General features: G+C 36.6%; 1 protein-coding gene across 1 annotated transcript; it reads right to left on the reverse strand.

The window, feature by feature from the left end:
• Window positions 1–13,758: 13,758 nt before the first annotated feature.
• On the reverse strand, window positions 13,759–14,448 carry LOC127131282 (uncharacterized). Its single transcript, XM_051060212.1, has one exon. It carries the CDS (start codon window positions 14,446–14,448, stop codon window positions 13,759–13,761), a length of 690 nt encoding a protein of 229 aa, XP_050916169.1.
• Window positions 14,449–18,541: the final 4,093 nt, after the last annotated feature.

The following is an 18,541-nucleotide window of genomic DNA, read 5'->3' on the forward strand; positions in this document are numbered from 1 at the left end:
ATTCCATATTAAAACAAAAATGACTCAAACAATCATGAAAATTTTTATGAGCATACAACATATGCAACACAATCATCATGCCAAAAATTATAATCAGAGAAGCTCAATTGATATGGCAATGAGAATGCACAAGTATGACATCAAATTGTGTGACACACATTGTCACACCATACAATCATGTGCCTAAAACAGAGAAGGAAAATGCTAAAAATGCCAAATAAAATATCAAGCATCCTAAAACATGTTAGGAATCAACATATAAAATTTCATGGCAATTGGACAAGTATTGAGCATTTCACACCAATTTGAATGAGGCATGGTACATTTGCATACATGCTCAAAGAATTCCACACAATCCAAAATCCAGAAGTGGTAAAATCATGAAATTACTCCACAAAAATACTAGACATCTCAAGGATCATGTAGCAAAAAATTTGGAATTATTTGGAATCATTTTCAATTTTTAGTGATTTTTTGAAGTACATGAATAAAAATGAAATAAAAATTGAAAAAAACATGAAATGATATGAAATGAATATGAATAATGCAATTTACTTTTAGTATTCTATTATCATTTGTCATTATACGTATCATTCTAACTGTTTATGTAATTTTCACTTTGTCCATTTGGACCATATTGTGTGATATTGTTTTGTTTGTATATATTTTGTTTGTTTTTGTGGTCTTTGACCATTAATGCACATAATAATAACAAAACCCTAAAAGACTTTTGAGTGGACTGTTGGTTTGATCTTGCCCAATTGGACTTAGTACTTATGCAACATTCCTTTGCTAATGGACTTGGCGAATGCCAATTTGTTGAAGAACCAAGTGCTTGCAAATCTAAAATTCATCTGATACATCATTCAAGATTTCTCCAGTTCATCTACAACATTGATCATTGTTAAGCTGTTATGTTGAACCTGTGACTTATGGAATTCATCTGCCACATAGGCTATTTTGAAAGAAGATCATGAAGTGGATAAGCTTGGATAAGGCCATCTTTATTTGATGCATTTGCTCTTCAAGATTGATATAATTATGCATTTATGTATTGCTTGATTCTAAAAGTCCAAGGGAATTCTGGATTTCTATTGACATACTTGTCTATTGGATTGCTCCCATTTGGTCAGATCTTTTCAACTTTAAACTTTTAATTTTTGTGCATAGGGTAGTATCTTCATCTTCTCCCCATTTCTTTAATTTCAAAATCTCTCCCCCCATTTTCAAAACCTTCTTTGTGTGAACTACTTTTGTTCTAAACTTAGACCACTTTTTTTGCAAAAGGTAGAAACTTTGGCCTTATGCCATTGCATTTCCAAAACTTATTTTCTTAAATCAAACTTGTAAATGAACTTAACTATACTTGACTTAATCTTTAAAAAAGCCAAAAAGAATTAACTCATTCAAACCATTCTCAGGCCTTTGTGCCTTTCAAACTTAAATTTTGTTAAAACCAACACACTCATTTTGAAATTTATAGCATGAACTACGAGGTTTTGATCCCTCATTTATATGTTGGTACGTAGGCACAAGACCAATGGTCTTGTCAAACACAAAAATATAATTAATGAATTATTTTCTCATCCCCCCATTCTAGTTGTTTGTAAACATCATTTTGTACAAAATACATATGCACACAAAAAGGGCTCCCTAGGAGTACCTAGGACACTTTGGGTGCTAACACGTTCCCTCTGTGTAACCAACCCCCTTACCTGTGATCTCTGATTTTTATTAGTTTTTATTTGAAAACATCATACTAATTGGGTTTTGTTCGTACTTTTTCCCTTTTCCCTTGGAAATAATAAAAGCGCGGTAGCGACTCTTGTTAATTGATCTTTAGCTTCTCAATAGCTTGATGATCATTAATTTCCCGCTACACATAGCAAAAGTTATTCAAGGTGGAAGAAGTGAACATGTGACTTGGTGCTTAGAAAATTTTCAAACATGTTTGATTTTCCAAACTTCCACCTCAAAATTCATCATGATCTAAGCTTCAAATGAAAACATGTTCAACATGAAAGTTGTTCCCCTTGATGTCACCTTTCCAAAAAGTCTAAGATCATCTCATTTGGCCCCGGATGATTTTCACTTTCACAATTCAAACACAAATGCATGGCCACATGACATGATTTCAGCATGAATCTCAAGCGTTTTTAGACCTGATAGCATCAATTGATGGGCCTATCACACGCCCATGCAAGCATGCAAGGTGAATTGCTAAATTTGGAAAATTTCGGAAGTGTGTGGAAATGAATCTCATGGCCTATAAATACAACCCTGATGCTCAGAATTGAGGACCTCATGCCCAAGCTTTAAACTGCAATATAAAACCTCACCATTAAAGGATAATCTTGAAGGTTTTCATTTGAAAATCGAACGTCAAATCTCATTCTGTTTTGAGATTGCAACTCCAAGAGTCCATGTCATTTTCTTATCTTAACTACTTCCTACAAGCTTCTGAAACAAAGCCAAGCATAATTGGAATCAAGATCAAGCAAGGTTGAAGCTCCCTCGAAGGTAATTTTTCAGAATTTTCATCTCTTCGATTCTCCCTCAATTCTTCACCATTCTTTGTGATTTTTGGTTAGCTGAAGTCCTACCAATGTAGGCAAGAAGATTGAGTTGCTTTGAGGTCAAATCGAAGCAACTCAGTTCATGATCCTCAAAATTCAAATCCTTGTATCTTTTTATATACTTGGAAGTGGAGAAAATTGAGGCCAGATTCGTGATCCTGAGCATTTTCTCTTTGAAATAGTGTCCTTGTTTGTCATTTTCCATTGAAATGAAGCTGGACCAATCCGGTGGAGGTCACCGGAGAAGATGACCAGAGCCCTAACTCCGGTGGTGTGCTGGCACACCTCTTGGCCATCTGATCATGTTTGGATGTTATAATCTGGACCATTACTTTGCATTACCACGCGTACATTAAGTTGACTTGAGTGCAACGTGGAACGCGCGCGTGTGGCCATCAGATATGCCACCTCAATTAATGAGGGAGATTTGATGACCATTGTTTTTTCTCATTTTATTTAATTTCTGATTTTATATTTTAATTAGCTCATTTTGTTTAATTCATATTAATTTCATTTTTAATCCAAAAAATATGGGACCTTAAAATACTTAATAAACAATAAAAACCCCTAAAAAATATTGCATGGACTATTGAGTTTGATCTAAACTTTTGGACCTAGGATTAGGCAACATTCCACATGCAAAAGGACTTGGCCAATGCCAACATTCAGAGACCAAGTTATTATGAACTGGGCCTTCATCTAATGCAAGTCTTGGGAGTTATTTGAGTTCATCTACTACATTGTCTTGATGCTAACTGTTATTTTGATCTTGTGTCTAATGTCTTATTCTGGGTTAATCAAGGAGTATTCCATCTGATACATGAGAAGACAAAAGAAGACTGCTAGCTATGGATTTGCTTGTTTTGATGTGGCCATCTTTTTTTTGATTCCTTGATCTTCATGATGTCTGATATTGCTAATTGTTTGTGGATAATTTCTTGATTCAAAGTCTAAAGGGAAAGTGGATTTTCTATATGACATTCTTGTCTATTGGATTGCATTCTATTGGTCAGATCTTTTCAAACCTTAACTTTTGAATTTGTGCTTTGGATAGCCTTTTCATCTTCTCCCACTTCTTAAATTTCAAAATCTCTCCCCCCTTTCAAAAACATTCTTTGATTGTGATTTCAAACTTAGACATGTTTCAAATTAGAAACTTTGGCCTTATGCCAATGAATTTTTCAAACCTTTTCTTAAATCAAACTTGTAAATAAATCTGATCATATTGATTTAAAATTTCAAAAGACAAAAAGAACTAACACTCATTCAAACTTTTGGGCCCTTTGTGCCCCTTTTCACTTAACTTTTGATTAAAAAGAAATTCACTCATTTTGAAACTGTTACCACGAACTACGAGGTTTTGATCCCTCATTTTTTTGTTGGTACGTAGGCACAAGTCCGAAGGACTTGTCAAACACAAAAAATATAATCAATGAATTCTTTTCTCATCCCCACACTCTATTTTTCTCAAACATCATTTAATACCACAATCACATACACACATAAAAAAGGGCTCCCTAAGAGTACCTAGGATACTTTGGGTGCTAACACCTTCCCTCTGTGTAACCAACCCCCTTACCTGTAATCTATGGCATTTCATTAGTTTTGATTTGAAAACTTCTTATCTTTGGTTTTTTTTGTACTTTTCCCTTTTCCATTGGAAACAATAAAAGTATGGTGGCGACTCTGGTTTTATTGACGTTAAGTTTATTCATAGCTTAATGGTCATGAATTGACCGCTAAAGTAGTTAACTGACAATGTTAAGTTTTGTTTGTTAGTTTGGTCTTTTTCAATTAGTGAAATGTAGAGTTAGTTTGAATGTAACTCTTTTAATTTATGTTAATGGTTAGTTTTTGTTAGTGTGATTTGTGAATCAGTTAAAAGTTGTTAGTTGTAGTTAGTTTGTGAATGCAGTTAGTGAATAGAATCTAAAGTTGGTTAGGTTATTAGTTGAATGCGATAAAGATAGTTAAACTGTTAGTGTTAGGATAGGAAGTTAGGTTTGTTAGCAATTATCTTGGCTTATTGTGATAGTGAAGTTAGACATGACTATTAGTTGAATTAGAGAGGGTTATAGTTAGCATTGTAAGTGTTAATGAATGTTGTTATTGTTAGAACTGTATGGATTGAGTTATCAAGTTAACTTGTTAGTTCATGTGGAAGTTAGGTCATTTGAAGTTGAATTCTTAATGAATTTCCCATTATATTGCAAAGGTTTTAATGAATCTGAATTGTGGTGGTATTAGTTATTGTTAAAGATTGAATGTTATCATGTTAGTATGTGAAATGTTTGAATTTTGGATCGTTAGAATTGGTTAATGCTTGAGAATGTTAGTTAAATCAAGTAATTTGGTAAAGTTAGGAGGTTAGTTTGATTTTGACAGTTAGAGGAATGAGTTAGTATAACGTTTGAATGCTGGCAGTTAGGGTCATGAATTATGAGGCTTATATTGTGAGCTAATTTGAAGTGTGATTAGTGGGTTATAAAGTTGAATGTTGTTAGAACGGTTAGTTGCGAAAGGTTTGTTAGAGCTTACAATTTATTATGTTGAATTGTTATGGAAAGTCAGTTGTATTAAATTGGTGTTTATGTTACAATGCACTACTGTGAATTTGAGAACTGTCATGAGGTTTGGATTAAACTATTATGGGATAATAAAATGATATGTGAATACCAAATTGAGTTTTCATGCTCACGATGAAGACAATAGGTGTAATATGATGTGTACTTGTCTCATGTTTGACCTGTTCTTGTAATTGCCTCAGAATTGTCTGGAAGTAATGTGTTTTGAATGTGAATTATGAGACAAAGTTATGAGATTTTGGACAAGTTGTACTCAACATAATGGTTTGAATTGATTTGTTGGATTGTGTAAGTGTATGTGTGGAATGTTAGTGGGATATGAATGCAATGAGTGTATCTATGTAAATGATATGCTAATTATGTATGTTGTTTTTGCAGGATTGGTACACATGGGATGGGAAGAGACAAGGTTAGGTATTGCTTTAAGTCATAGCATGAGGACACTTAAGGCACATGAAGGGAAATTGAAAGGCTTGTAGTTGAAGGAAAGAATATGATTAGGGTTTAGGAATAGAACTAGGTAGTTGACTTTGTTCAACCTTTTGACTAAAGAGTCAACATTTGACCAAAGTCGACTTTAGGTCAAAATGCAATTTTGTGTGATTGGTCTTGTCATTTGAATTTGCAGTGTAAAATGGATGTTTTACTAATGAAAAATGGCCTTAAATTAACTATCTTGTATGTCAAGTAACTTATTCTTCAAGAAAACACTTTTCCCTCCAAATTGGCATTTTGAAAATTTGAATTGAGCTTTGCTCTTTAAATGAAACTTGACCTTGTATGCAATATGAACTATAATGCCTTACTTTTAATTAGTGAAACTCAATCTTTCATGGTTGACCAAGTGAAACCTGCAATCCACAATTAAATCCTAATACCATGATGCAAACCACATGATCCGTAAATGTCAAAGATCAAGAATTAGGGTTCCACAGTTTTGAGTCCAAGAGAAATGGTCATCATTAGCCAATGTAACATCAAGATGCCCTAGATTTGACCCTAAGGGAAACCCTAATTTCATGTTAATCATAAACATCAAAAGGCCTTTGAAAAATGATGTTTACTTCAAAAATGCAATGGTAAAATGAATGTTTTATCATGCAAAGGAATATGCAGATGAACCATAGACCAAACGTCAGATACAAGTGAAGAAAACAGAGAGAAAGTTTTGGGGTATGACAATGAGCATGAATGAGTCTTACATGATTTTGGAAGAGAAGCTAAACACATGCTTTATTAAGCTCGTCTCCGCTAACTCTAACTTCATCCGCTCGATAGGGAATGAGTCTCACCAGCGGTAGGATGACTCTGACATGGGTATGCAATGATGGTACGATAAGTAAAATCCCTTACCTTTTTCTCGAGAAAATAACTACCAGAACTATGTTAACGCTGAATTCAGGAAAAGGGGAGTCTGTAGCGGTAAATTCATGATCATCAAGCTATGGATAAGCTAGACATCAAATAACAAGAGTCGCCACCACGCTTTTATTGTTTCCAAGGGAAAAGGGAAAAGGTACGAACAAAACAACAAAAGTAAGAAGTTTTCAAATTAAAACTAATAAAATGTAAGAGATTATAGGTAAGGGGGTTGGTTACACAGAGGGAAGGGGTTAGCACCCAAAGTATCATAGGTACTCCTGGGGAGCCCTTTTTTGTATGCATATGTATTTTGTATAAAATGAGGTTTACAAACAAATAGAGTGAGGGGAGGAGAAAAGAATTCATTTATTATACTTTTGTGTTTGATAAGACCTTCGAACTTGTGGCTACGTACCAACATAAAAATGAGGGATCAAAACCTCGTAGTTCGTGATACAAATTTCAAAGTGGATGCATTACTTTTAACAAAATTAAGTTTGAAAGGCACAAAGGCCTGAAAATGGGTTGAATGAGTTATTTCTTTTTTGGCTTTTGAAAGTTTAGGTCAAGTATAGTTAAGTCTATTTACAAGTTTGATTAAGAAAAGAAGTTTGAAAATGCAATGGCATAAGGCCAAAGCTTCTAGTTTGCAAAGTGGTCAAAATTTATAAAATAACAAGTTTAAACAAAGAAGTTTTTGAAAGGAGGAAGAGATTTTGAAATTAAAGAAATGGGGAGGAGATGAAGAGACTAATCCTGTGCACAAAATTAAAAGTTAAGAGTTGAAAAGATCTGACCGATGGGTAGCAATCCAATAGGCAATAATGCCATATAGAAACCTAAAATTCCCTTGGACATTAGAATTAAGCAACAGACAAATGCACAAATATATCTTGAAGATCAAGGCATCAAATAAAGATAGCCACATCCAAGTTTTATCCATTCCATGATCTTATTCAAATTAGCCCATGTAGCAGATGAATTCCACAAGTCATAGGTTCAAAATAACAACTTCACAATGATCATGTTGCAGATGAACTCAAAGGGATCTTGAATGATGTATCAGATGAAGTTTTGAATTACAATCACTTGGTTTCACAAAAATTGGCATTGGCCAAGTCCTTTAGCATATGGAGGTTGCCTTAATTCTAAGTCCAATTTGTCCAAGATCAAGTCAACAGTCCACACAAAAGTTTTTTAGGGTTTTTGTTCTTTATTATGTACATTAATGGTCCAAGACCACACAAACAAACAAAATATACACAAGCAATATATATCACACAATATGGTCCAAATGGACAAAGGGAAAATGACATTAACATAAACAATTAGAATGGTATGAATAATGACAAATGAATAGAACTTAAAAATTAAAGTGCATTAAAATAAAGGACTTGAAATTAAATGTTAGTTATTAATGAGTTAGAAGTTAGTATTGTTTTGCTTTTCATTTTAAGTTATTCTTTGGAGAACACTCAACCCACTTATCACAAGCATGGGTCTTTGAACCAAGACATCTTCCAAAGGAAGGAAAAAATGTCAAGTTTCCACACAATACCATGAAAGGAGGAAGACTTACAATCTCACAAACTAGAATGCTATGCCTTTTGTGTCAAAAATTTAGCGCTATGTTAAGAAATCGTAATTGGATTTATGTAGAAGTTACAACTATTTGAGGTCGGGCAATAGAATTTTGGTGTTAATGCATGTTAGAGACATAATATAATGGACTATGCTCATGAAACATACCACACACAAAAAGAATATGCAAAAGAGGTGGCCTAATCTCATCCTTGCTTATGTTGATTTTGCAATCAACTAGCCTTAGGACTTAGGGATATCATAGGCCAAATGAGATGAATGCATAAAGAAGGGGAATGAGATGAAGAGGGAAAGGAATGGATCAAAACTCAAATTGGTCAAAGGAGGACTTATACCAAATTAATATCATTCATTCATTTTGGGAGATGGAATGTACATTCCATCAATCCCCTAAATCCAATGATATTAACTTAACAAAGTTAAATCAACCTTAACCAAGGCCTAACAACATGAGTCAAACTTACACAAACCATCACAATAGGTCATCACGATTATTTGGAATTTATTAAAATTAAAAAATACTAAAATAAGGCATTTAAATTAAATATGGTTTGTAAAATTCCTAAAACCTCATCCTAAAACATTTTGAAAGGATCCCATGGCTGGGAGACGTGCCAACGCATCGCCGGAGCTGTAACTCCGGTCTTCTTCTCCAGTGGACCTCACCGGACTGGTCCACCCTCAACCATCACCAAAATAAAAAAGGAGGACATGATCTGAAAGAAAAAATGGCGTAGAGCACGAAAATGACCTTAATTTTAACTTACTCCGTATATATAGAAAGATATGAGGAGTTGGATTTTGAGGTGTGTCAACTGAGTTGCTTCGATTTGACCTCTAAGCAACTCAATCTTCTTGCCTACATTGGTAGGACTTCAGACAACCAAAGATCCAAGAGAATTAATGAGAATTGAGTGAGAATCGAAGAGATGAAGTTTCTGAAAATTACCTTCAATGCTGTGCAGAAATTGAGGTTGCTTGCTTCAAACACGATATGATCACACTTGAGAAGCTTGCAGGAAATGATTAGCAATGGTGCAAGGCTTTGGATCCTGGAGTTCTTGAATCTCCAAACAGTTGAGATTCAAACTCAATTTTCAGATTTAAAATTATCAGGTTTTCCTTTAGATTGAAAGGGTTTCAATTGGGGGGAAAAGCTGGCGCGTAAGGTGTGTTTGAATTGAGCTCCAAGGGCCTATATTTATAGCATTTGGGATTGATAATTGCACACTTGAAAATTTGCTAAATCTGGCAATGTGATACAGAAGCTTGCATGGGTGTGTATAGGCCCATGAAGCATTCCATTTTGATCCAATTTAAACTGTACTGAAGTTCAAATGATGCTTGAATGGCAAGGCAAAGTGTAATGTGATTTTGGACATTTGATTTCCTCCAATGATGCAGCTCTGTTAAAGCCATGTGCAGCCCTAGCAAACTTCATCCAAAATGCATAAACTTAGGTTCTTTGGAAAGCTTGGAGTAAGGGGAACAAGTCTGATGTTGAGCACTTCTCCATTTGGAGCTTGGATCATGGTGAATTTTGAGGTGGAAGTTTGGGAATTTCAACATGTTGAAATTTTTTCTATGTGTCAAGCCATATATCTCAATATTCCACCTTGCTTAACTTTTTATGTGAGCTTTAAATGAGAAAAGTATCTTCATCAAAGTTGTATCTCTTTCAACGACCTTAAAAATGGTCATCAATTCATGTAATTTGGATTTAGAATGATAGAGTTATACATTTTTGAAGTTGAGGAAAATCACTTGTTCAATGGTATAGGTCAAAAATGACCTATAACGTATCCTCATATCACATGCTCATAAACGTTGAATTAGCTATCACTCCAAACATAAAAGTTGAATTGGACGTCTTGAATTTGATTATGAAACTTGGAAATATTTCATCTCATAAAAATTGAGAAAGTTATGGCCTTGGGAAGTTGACTTTCAAATTAGGGTTTAGACAAAATGACCTATAATGTTTCAACATAGAAAATGATTTTCCAAGCAAAAATAGCTCTAGGTCTCAACATGAAAGTTGTTTGGAATGTCATTTAGAGTAATGTTTATCTTGGAATAATTTTTATATGGTGAAAATTGTAGGAGATAGGGTCTACGGAGACCGAGTTTTGATCATATGAATTCATTTGGCCAACCACCATCAACTAACATACTAACCTTCAATTATCTTGACTTTCTAGTCTCATGGTAGATCATATATGCATAAGATGATGAATTTTGAAGTGTCCCTTGAGAAATTTGATCAATTGGTGAGATGGCTTGTTGGAGAAGTTACTCAAGATACCCAATCAAACTAGGGTTTCCAAGGCAAACCAATTCCAAACTCTTGAAGAATGCTTGATCAATATAACATGTAGAGATCAATGGGAGTCATATATGATGCTTATAACCATTTGTGGATCAATCCATGGTTGTGCTCTTTTTCATGAGGGCCTCAAACCATAGATATGAACTCGATAAATCAATATGATCATGCCCTACCTACAAAAGGAGTTAGGCAAATGCAAAGACATATTTTTGGTATTTTGGTTAGTAAAATGATAATATACAAGTATGATACAATCATATGGTGCTTGGTGATCTCTCCTAAAACAAACCCAATGAAAGAGGGGTAAGGAGGATGCCAAGGTATGATCCCAATGCTAATGCTTATGATGAAATTGCATGAGGGATCTTATGGTCAAAGTTAGGGTCTTACAGCTACCCCTATTTAAGGACATTCTAACTGAGGAGGTGAAGGTTAAAATATTTGGCTCGACTCAGTAGAATGGGCTTAAATAACAACATATATAAAAAAAATTGGTCCCTCAGAGACCTCATAATGCATATGATATGAATGTGAAAGTTAATGCTCTGTGGGGAAATATTGCCACAAAGAAAAAGAAATCAGAGAGACCGAAAGTCCGCAGGAGTATAACGCATTCCATGAGGAAAACTCACTGGGGAGACAGAGACTCTGGGGGAATAAGAGGTTATGCGTAGGCCAGGCTACGACTTAAAACTGCTGGGGGACTAGAGGAATTCCATACAACATGGAAAGACTCAGTCGAGGAAACAAAACATCTGCAGGGAAAGCAAGTAAATCAGGATAACACTGAAGTACTCGAATCATGCAGGAAAAGCAATTTCACTACGGAAATACGCACTCAACTCAACTAGGGAAGAAGTAAACTTCAACACAGGAGGAGTAGAAATCTATTATCTACTACCTGTTACTGGGTAAGGAGATGATAAAGATCTGACAGAGAAGACATCCGTCATCTGTTAGGATGAACATATCAAGGATGACTTACTGGGAACCATCAGGAGGGAGTATTCATTACCAGTTACTGGGTAAGAATAGCCTTGCTGGGGAAAAATTGCGGAAAGTAGGATTTACAACTACCAGTTACGGGGCAGCAGACCAAGGATGAGAGTATCCGTCATCGGTTAGGATGAACATATCAAGGGAAAACTTAATAGGGAAGAAAATCCGTCATCGGTTAGTGAAATTCTAGTTAACAGGTTATCGATGTCACACAGGATGTTATGACATCCGATTCAGTGCAGACAGGAATGTAAGCAGCAGGTAAATGTAAGTGCAGTAAATAACACAAGGAATTGTTTACCCAGTTCAGTGTCACACACACCTACGTCTGGGGGCTACCAAGCCAGGGAGGAAATCCACTATTAGCAGTATTAATTCAGGCCTTAAACCACCTGTTTAATCCTATCACTTAATACCTACCCAATACAATTTCAATCTTAAACTAAGACCAGAGTTCATACTCGCTCCCCCTCAATCACCTCAGTGATTACAACCTTTAATTAGATTAAAGTTAAATGGTGAAGTTATACTTCAAACAACTCTTGATTGTGCTTAACAGCTTTAATAAAGAAACACAGCACTCACGCTTAAAAGCTTAGAGTGACACAACACTTACAACTCAATGAACACCCTAGTCCAATGCAATCATCTAGGTGATAATTGCTTGGCTCACAAGATACACCTAATACAAGACACACACAAAAATACAGTAGTGAAGTATAATGGAACAATAAAATCTTCACGCCTAAAACCCCTGAGTTCTGAAAGAAGGATTGCCATCCTTTTATATTGCAGCACTTGGGCCTTGTACTTGTATTTCCTAAAATTAAGGTTAAGCAAGTTAACCTAATTTCCACATATTAGGGTACTAACAAATAGGCTATTTGTTAGGTTCATTAATTGTAGCTCAGTTGTTAGTTTCTTGGATTTTAGCTCAGTTGTTGGATTCCTGAAGAATAGCCTGAGAAAAATACTGAACCAGAAAAACTAACCATCCTACATTTTAGCATATGCTGTCAGGAATGAATGTCACAACATCTAGTTTGACATCCAGAACATATACCATATGCTAAGTCTGTTATTTTCCTGAAAACAGACTGTGCTAAATGATGTACTGTACATGACCAACCAGTCTATACTTCAGTAACAGCTTACAGTAATAAATGTCAAGAGATCCAGTTTGACATTTTCACAATGGGCCTTATGCCAGGTCTGTTATCCTCCTGAAGAACAGACTGAAATAAATACTGAACTGAAGCAGAAAAACCAACCTGCCTATTATTTGGTATATGCTATCACTGATGAATGTCATAACATCCAGTTTGACATTCAGACAGTAGGCCTTATGCCAGGTCCGTTATTCCCTTGATAAACAGACTGAAATAAATACTGAGTTATAACAAACAACCAACTATTCTATACCTCAGTATCTGCTGACAGGGATGAATGTCACAATATTTAGTTTGACATTCAGTAAATCCTGTATTAGCTAAACCTGCAGCATACTACTCAAGTATGTCATGACATCAGTCAAGACATCAGAGTACAGTTAGACGTTCTAACACAAAATGCAACCAATCAAACATCTCCAAAGCATGTCATGACATCAGTCAAGACATTATAGTCCAGTTAGTGTTTTACCATAAAATGCAGCCAATCAAACATGTACAAACTCCCCCTTTGGCAAATTTTTGGCTAAAACAACTTGGCATCACAACAGAGTTCACAGCAGCGGATAAACACACATCTAGCAGGGAAATTAATCTAGCTAATACAGTCAGAGCAGCAACACACTCAACACACATAGAAGTTAAATAAAAACTTCTAACAGCAGCACACATACAAAAGTTAAATAAAAACTTCTAACCGCATCACACATACAGAATGCACATATCAATACACTCACACTCATTGAACATCAAGCTGCAGCACAACCTCTGGATTAGAGGATCTTCAATATCAGTTTAAGCACATAGCAAATAATCTGTTGTCCTGGGGCACCACAGGTGTTACTCCCCCTTTTTGTCAAAAATGTTGCCAAAGCAACACTTTAAATTATAGACAAAAAAAAACTGAATTACACACAAATGACAAAAACACAGGAAATGATTTAATCATCTGACTCAGACTCAGCCTCATCACCAGTGCCATCATCAGGACTGGCTTCCTCTTCACCCTCTGCACTTTGCCTTGCAGCTCCTTCTGTAGCATCAACAGCTTCACCAAGCACACCACCATCAGACATCTCCAATTTGATGATCAAATTTTCCAAGGTGAGCTTCCTTGTCTCTAGCTCTTTGCAAGTCTATCTGAGTATGGCAATGACCGCAGCTTTACCTGGTTGACTGCCAACACTTGATGTCTCTCCTGTTGTCATGGCAATGTCAGGGACATGCTTACCTAGGAATAGTTTATAATTGAAGGCCAAGGGACTCTCTCTTCTTTTCACAAAATCATTCTCTATCAATATGTTTGGAAATTGATTCAACACAATGCCACATATGAGGGACGGAAAGGCTATAGGCCCCTTCACACAGAAGCTTCCAGCATGTTTCATGGTTTGATTAAAAATGTAGGTTCCATAGTCAAACTTTGATTTGGTTCCAACAACATATATGAACTTTCCAAGCATCACAGCCACAGTAGATTTGTGATTGGTGGGCACCCATTTGGCAGCTCCAATTTTGTGTAGCATAGCGTACTTGACACTGAGTTTGCTGGCCACCAACTTACCTTTCAGAGGCCACTTCCTGACTTGATTAGCAGTGATGACTTGACAGATTGTGTTTTCAGTCACCTCCAGCTCAGGTTGAGCTACATCAGGTCTTTCCAAATACAAGTTGATTATTGAGGGAGAGAAGTTCACACATTTGCCTCGCACATAAACTTTTCTGAATTCCCTAGACTTTCCATCAGCACATTCCTCAGACACATTTACAATAAACTCCTTTACTAAAGTCTCATAGCACTTTGAGAGCTGAGTCACAGTTTTCATTAACCCTGCCTCTTGAATGAGGTCTACAATCTCCTTACACTCCAGGACATTCTGAGCCAGTTCCCTCTCCAAGGCCAACCTCTTGTGATAGACATACTTCCACCTGTTCACACTAGAAGCAAAATGGAATGATACGTTGTCAATAGGTACCTCAGGGACACTAGTTGCCAGCTTGCTAGTGGTTGGCTTCTTCTTTGACAGAGATGTTGTGACATCATATGGGACATCTGAATCAGACTCCACAACAACAGACTTGGTCTTCATTTTCTTGGGCACCTCTTTGCTCTAAGCTTTTGTAGGACCATGCCCTTTCCTCTTGAGGGAACTCTCTGTCACATTTGGATTGGTAGAAATTGCCACATCAATCTTCCTTTTTGGGGACCTTTGCACCACTGTCTTCTTTTCTCTCCTAGTCCTAACCCTTTTGGCTATGCTAGGGACAACTGAGGTCAACAGTTCATTATCAGAGAATTCTTCCAGATTAACAGTGTCAGCTTTAGGGTTGTCATTGACATCATGAGTGACACGGACTGCCTCACTACCCACATTCTCTAAGCATTTGTCACTATTTGACCCCTCATGAACATCATTTTGCTCAGCCTCATCAGACACATTCTTTGCTAAGGAAACTGTATTTTCTTGACAAGCAGCATTTTCTGGTACAGTCGTGTTTAGGGGAACTGTAGCGGGGTATTCGTTACCATTAGAGATATTGACTAAATCCAAGGTAATCATACAAGTCGAGTCTCCACCGCACTTCTATTTATCCAAAGGAATGGTTAGAAAGCGAGCAAAAACCTAAAAGTTTTATCGAATCAAAAACTAGTAAAAATGTCAGAGATCTGGGTAAGGGGGTTGGTTATGCAATGGGAAGGTGTTAGGCACCCAAAGCATCCTAGGTACTCCTAGGGAGCCCTTTTCACATTTGTTGCAAAGGTGGTTGTTTTTTTTTTGTGAAAATTTATTTGTGCAAACATGATTGAAGGGATGAGAAAAGAATATACAAATTTATTTACATTTTGTGTTTGAATGGATGAACCCATTGCCTACGTACCATCTTAAAAAAAGATTAGGATCAAAACCTTGTAGTTCGGGGTAAAAAAATTCAAAAAAAAGTTGGTGAATTGATTGGTCCAAAAACCTTAAGGTCTTTTGTTATCAAAGGGAGAAAACTCAACCTAAAACCACAAATCCACCATGTGAGGATAGCTTCAACATGCTAGTGAGGGGTTAACCCTATAATAAGCATGGAAGACTCATTGTCCGTCACTAAGGATAAATGTGAGTATTATATCTACCTCAAGGATAACTCAAACCTAATAGCTAATGGTTATAAAAAAAGGTTTGATTAAGAAAGTGGTCATTGAAACCACAAAAAGTATTTGAATGGGTTATATTTACCAATTAAAAGTATTTACAAAAATAGGGTTAAAGTGGATTAAAAGGTTCAATTCAAAATAAGTGTTATGAAAAATAAATTTGAAAATCAAAAGCATAAGGCTTAGGTTTCTAATGTTGAAAACAAAAGTTATTGTTTGCACAAAAAGTTTTGGATTTGGTTAGAATGGGAAAAAAAGGGTTAAATTCCTAAACATACAAGAGATAAGGGAAAAAAAAAATAAAACCACATTGGGAGTTCCCCTCTTGAGATCATATTGATGATCCAAGTAGCTCCCATCCTTTGGAATAAGCAGTCACAAACAAATATCTCAAGCCATTAAGCACAGGGAATCAGAATAAACCTCCAGGGGGTATCCCACAAATAAAGTGGAACACCATGCCATCTTTGCAAGAGTCATGTGAGCCCTCACAAAAAACTGATTAGAGAGATTGAATGAAATTGAATTGCACCGTTGGGTTTGCAGAGCAATCTGAGGGTTTGCCTCTGGAGGTTGCTCTGAACTCTGTCAGCTCTTCTCTCACTTTCTTTTTCCTGCCAGGGAAATAGGAATGGACTCCTTTTGTTTCACTAAAACTCTGAATTTATAACCTGGTTTTTGTGGACCTGTGGGCTCAAATGAGAGAGGCCGAAGTCCAAATTTTTTTTTTGTTATATTTTATTTATTTATTCGTTTTTCCTTTTTTTTTTTAGTAAACAAAAGTAAGAGAAACAATGATGTATAATTCAAGCATGCTTGGTGATCTCAAACCAATCACAAGGAGTCCCACCCAAAGGCAAATGGAACCAAGATGCTCATGATCCTTGAGGCTATGCAAATGCAATGTTATGATGCCATGAGGGATCTTAGGGTCAAAATTGGGGTCTTACAGATGCCCCTATTTAAGGTCATTCTAGCCGGAGAAGTGAAGGTTAAAATCTTCGTCTCGCCGAGGTAGAATGGGCTTAAATAACAACAAAGAGACAAATTTTGGTCCCTAAGAGACCTCATGATGCAGATGTATGTATGCAAATAGTACGAACTCTGTGGGGATATGTGTCCACAAAGAAGAAAAGACATCCGGAGAAACTGATAATCCATATGAGAAATACACTCAATGGGACAGAGACTCTGGGGACTCTTATGGGGATATGAGAGGGAATAAAATGCGTGAGCAGGTCACGACTCAACACTTGGGGAACAGAATTCCAAAGGGAAAATATCCAATGGAAAGACCTGAGCTGACTCAAAGGTGCATGTATTGGGGAATATACCAATACAGCACAAACTATCCATAACGGATACTTCGGGTAAAAATCCGGATGAAAACAATCCATTAACGGACTTCGCTGGGGATGCCTAAAAGGACACTCCTGGGGAAGCAGCGGGACGAGGTATTACCGGTTACTGGGTAATAAGCTCAAGGAGACATGTGATCTGATCGCCGGTATGAGGGTGAGATACAACATGCTCGGGAAGGATGAATATCTAAGACCGGTATAAGGGTGAGAGATATCAATCGACCAAATCATCTGAGGAAGACCTAAAAAGGTATATCTCAACTCAGGAAAACCTGACTCCACAGAGCCAAAAAGTCATAATAGGGAGCAGAGAGGAGGGAACACCAGGGATGCCGGTTACTAGGCATATAATAGGTGACCAACTAAGGCATGAATTGGGGAATATTCCCAAAACACTCATCATCTAAAACAGGGCTAAAAGCAAACTCGATGATAGGATGGATATTCGACTCCGTAAAGGGGGTACTAATCTTACTCGACTGGGGAAGAACAAAAGCTTCGACCAAAGAGTGCATGAGATATACTATCTATTACCGTCAGAACGTAGATAATATACTCGCATGGACGATTATCCACAATCGGTTACTGGGTTAATAAAGGATAAATCGACCAAAAAGAAAAGGCATCGGGATACCGAAACTAGGTATATAATGATGACCAATCAAGGCATGAATTGGGGAATATTCCCAAAACACTCATCATCCAAAAAGAGGGCAAACAGAAAACTCGATTATGGGATGGACATTCGACTCCGAAAAGGGGGTACGAATCTTACTCAACTGGGGAAGAACAAAAGGCTTCGACCAAAGAGTGCATGAGATATACTATCTATTACCGTCAGAACGTAGATAATATACTCGCATGGACGATTATCCACAACCGGTTACTGGGTTAATAAAGGATAAATCGACCGAAAAGAAAAGGCATTGGGATACCGAAACTAGGTATATAATGATGACCAATTCAGGGGAGGAACAATCATTACTAACAACAACAAGATAGACGAGAGATGACCCGCTGGGGATAAATTGCATAATTAGAGCAATTATCCAAGAGATATATCACCGGTTACTGGGTGGTATACTAAAAAATTAAGGAATGTCAATATCGAATTTTGTATAAAGATAACCAACAAGGAGGGAATTACATATACCGGTATGAGGGTAGAGAACCACAAAAGAGAGTACCCGTCATCGGTTAGGATGAACAACAATCAAGGTTTAACTCTGCACGGGGACAAAATGGGGTTTACAACTACCGGTTACTGGGTAGTAGACCACAGAAATATGACTTACAACTACCGGTATGAGGGTAGAGAACCACAGACTCCGCAAGGATAATAATTACTAATTATTGAGCGATTATTCATTTACCACGGGGAAACAGGAAAAGAGTCTCAAGAGACCGATCTAG

Source organism: Lathyrus oleraceus, chromosome 3, assembly GCF_024323335.1.
Source record: "Lathyrus oleraceus cultivar Zhongwan6 chromosome 3, CAAS_Psat_ZW6_1.0, whole genome shotgun sequence".
NCBI lineage: Eukaryota > Viridiplantae > Streptophyta > Magnoliopsida > Fabales > Fabaceae > Lathyrus > Lathyrus oleraceus.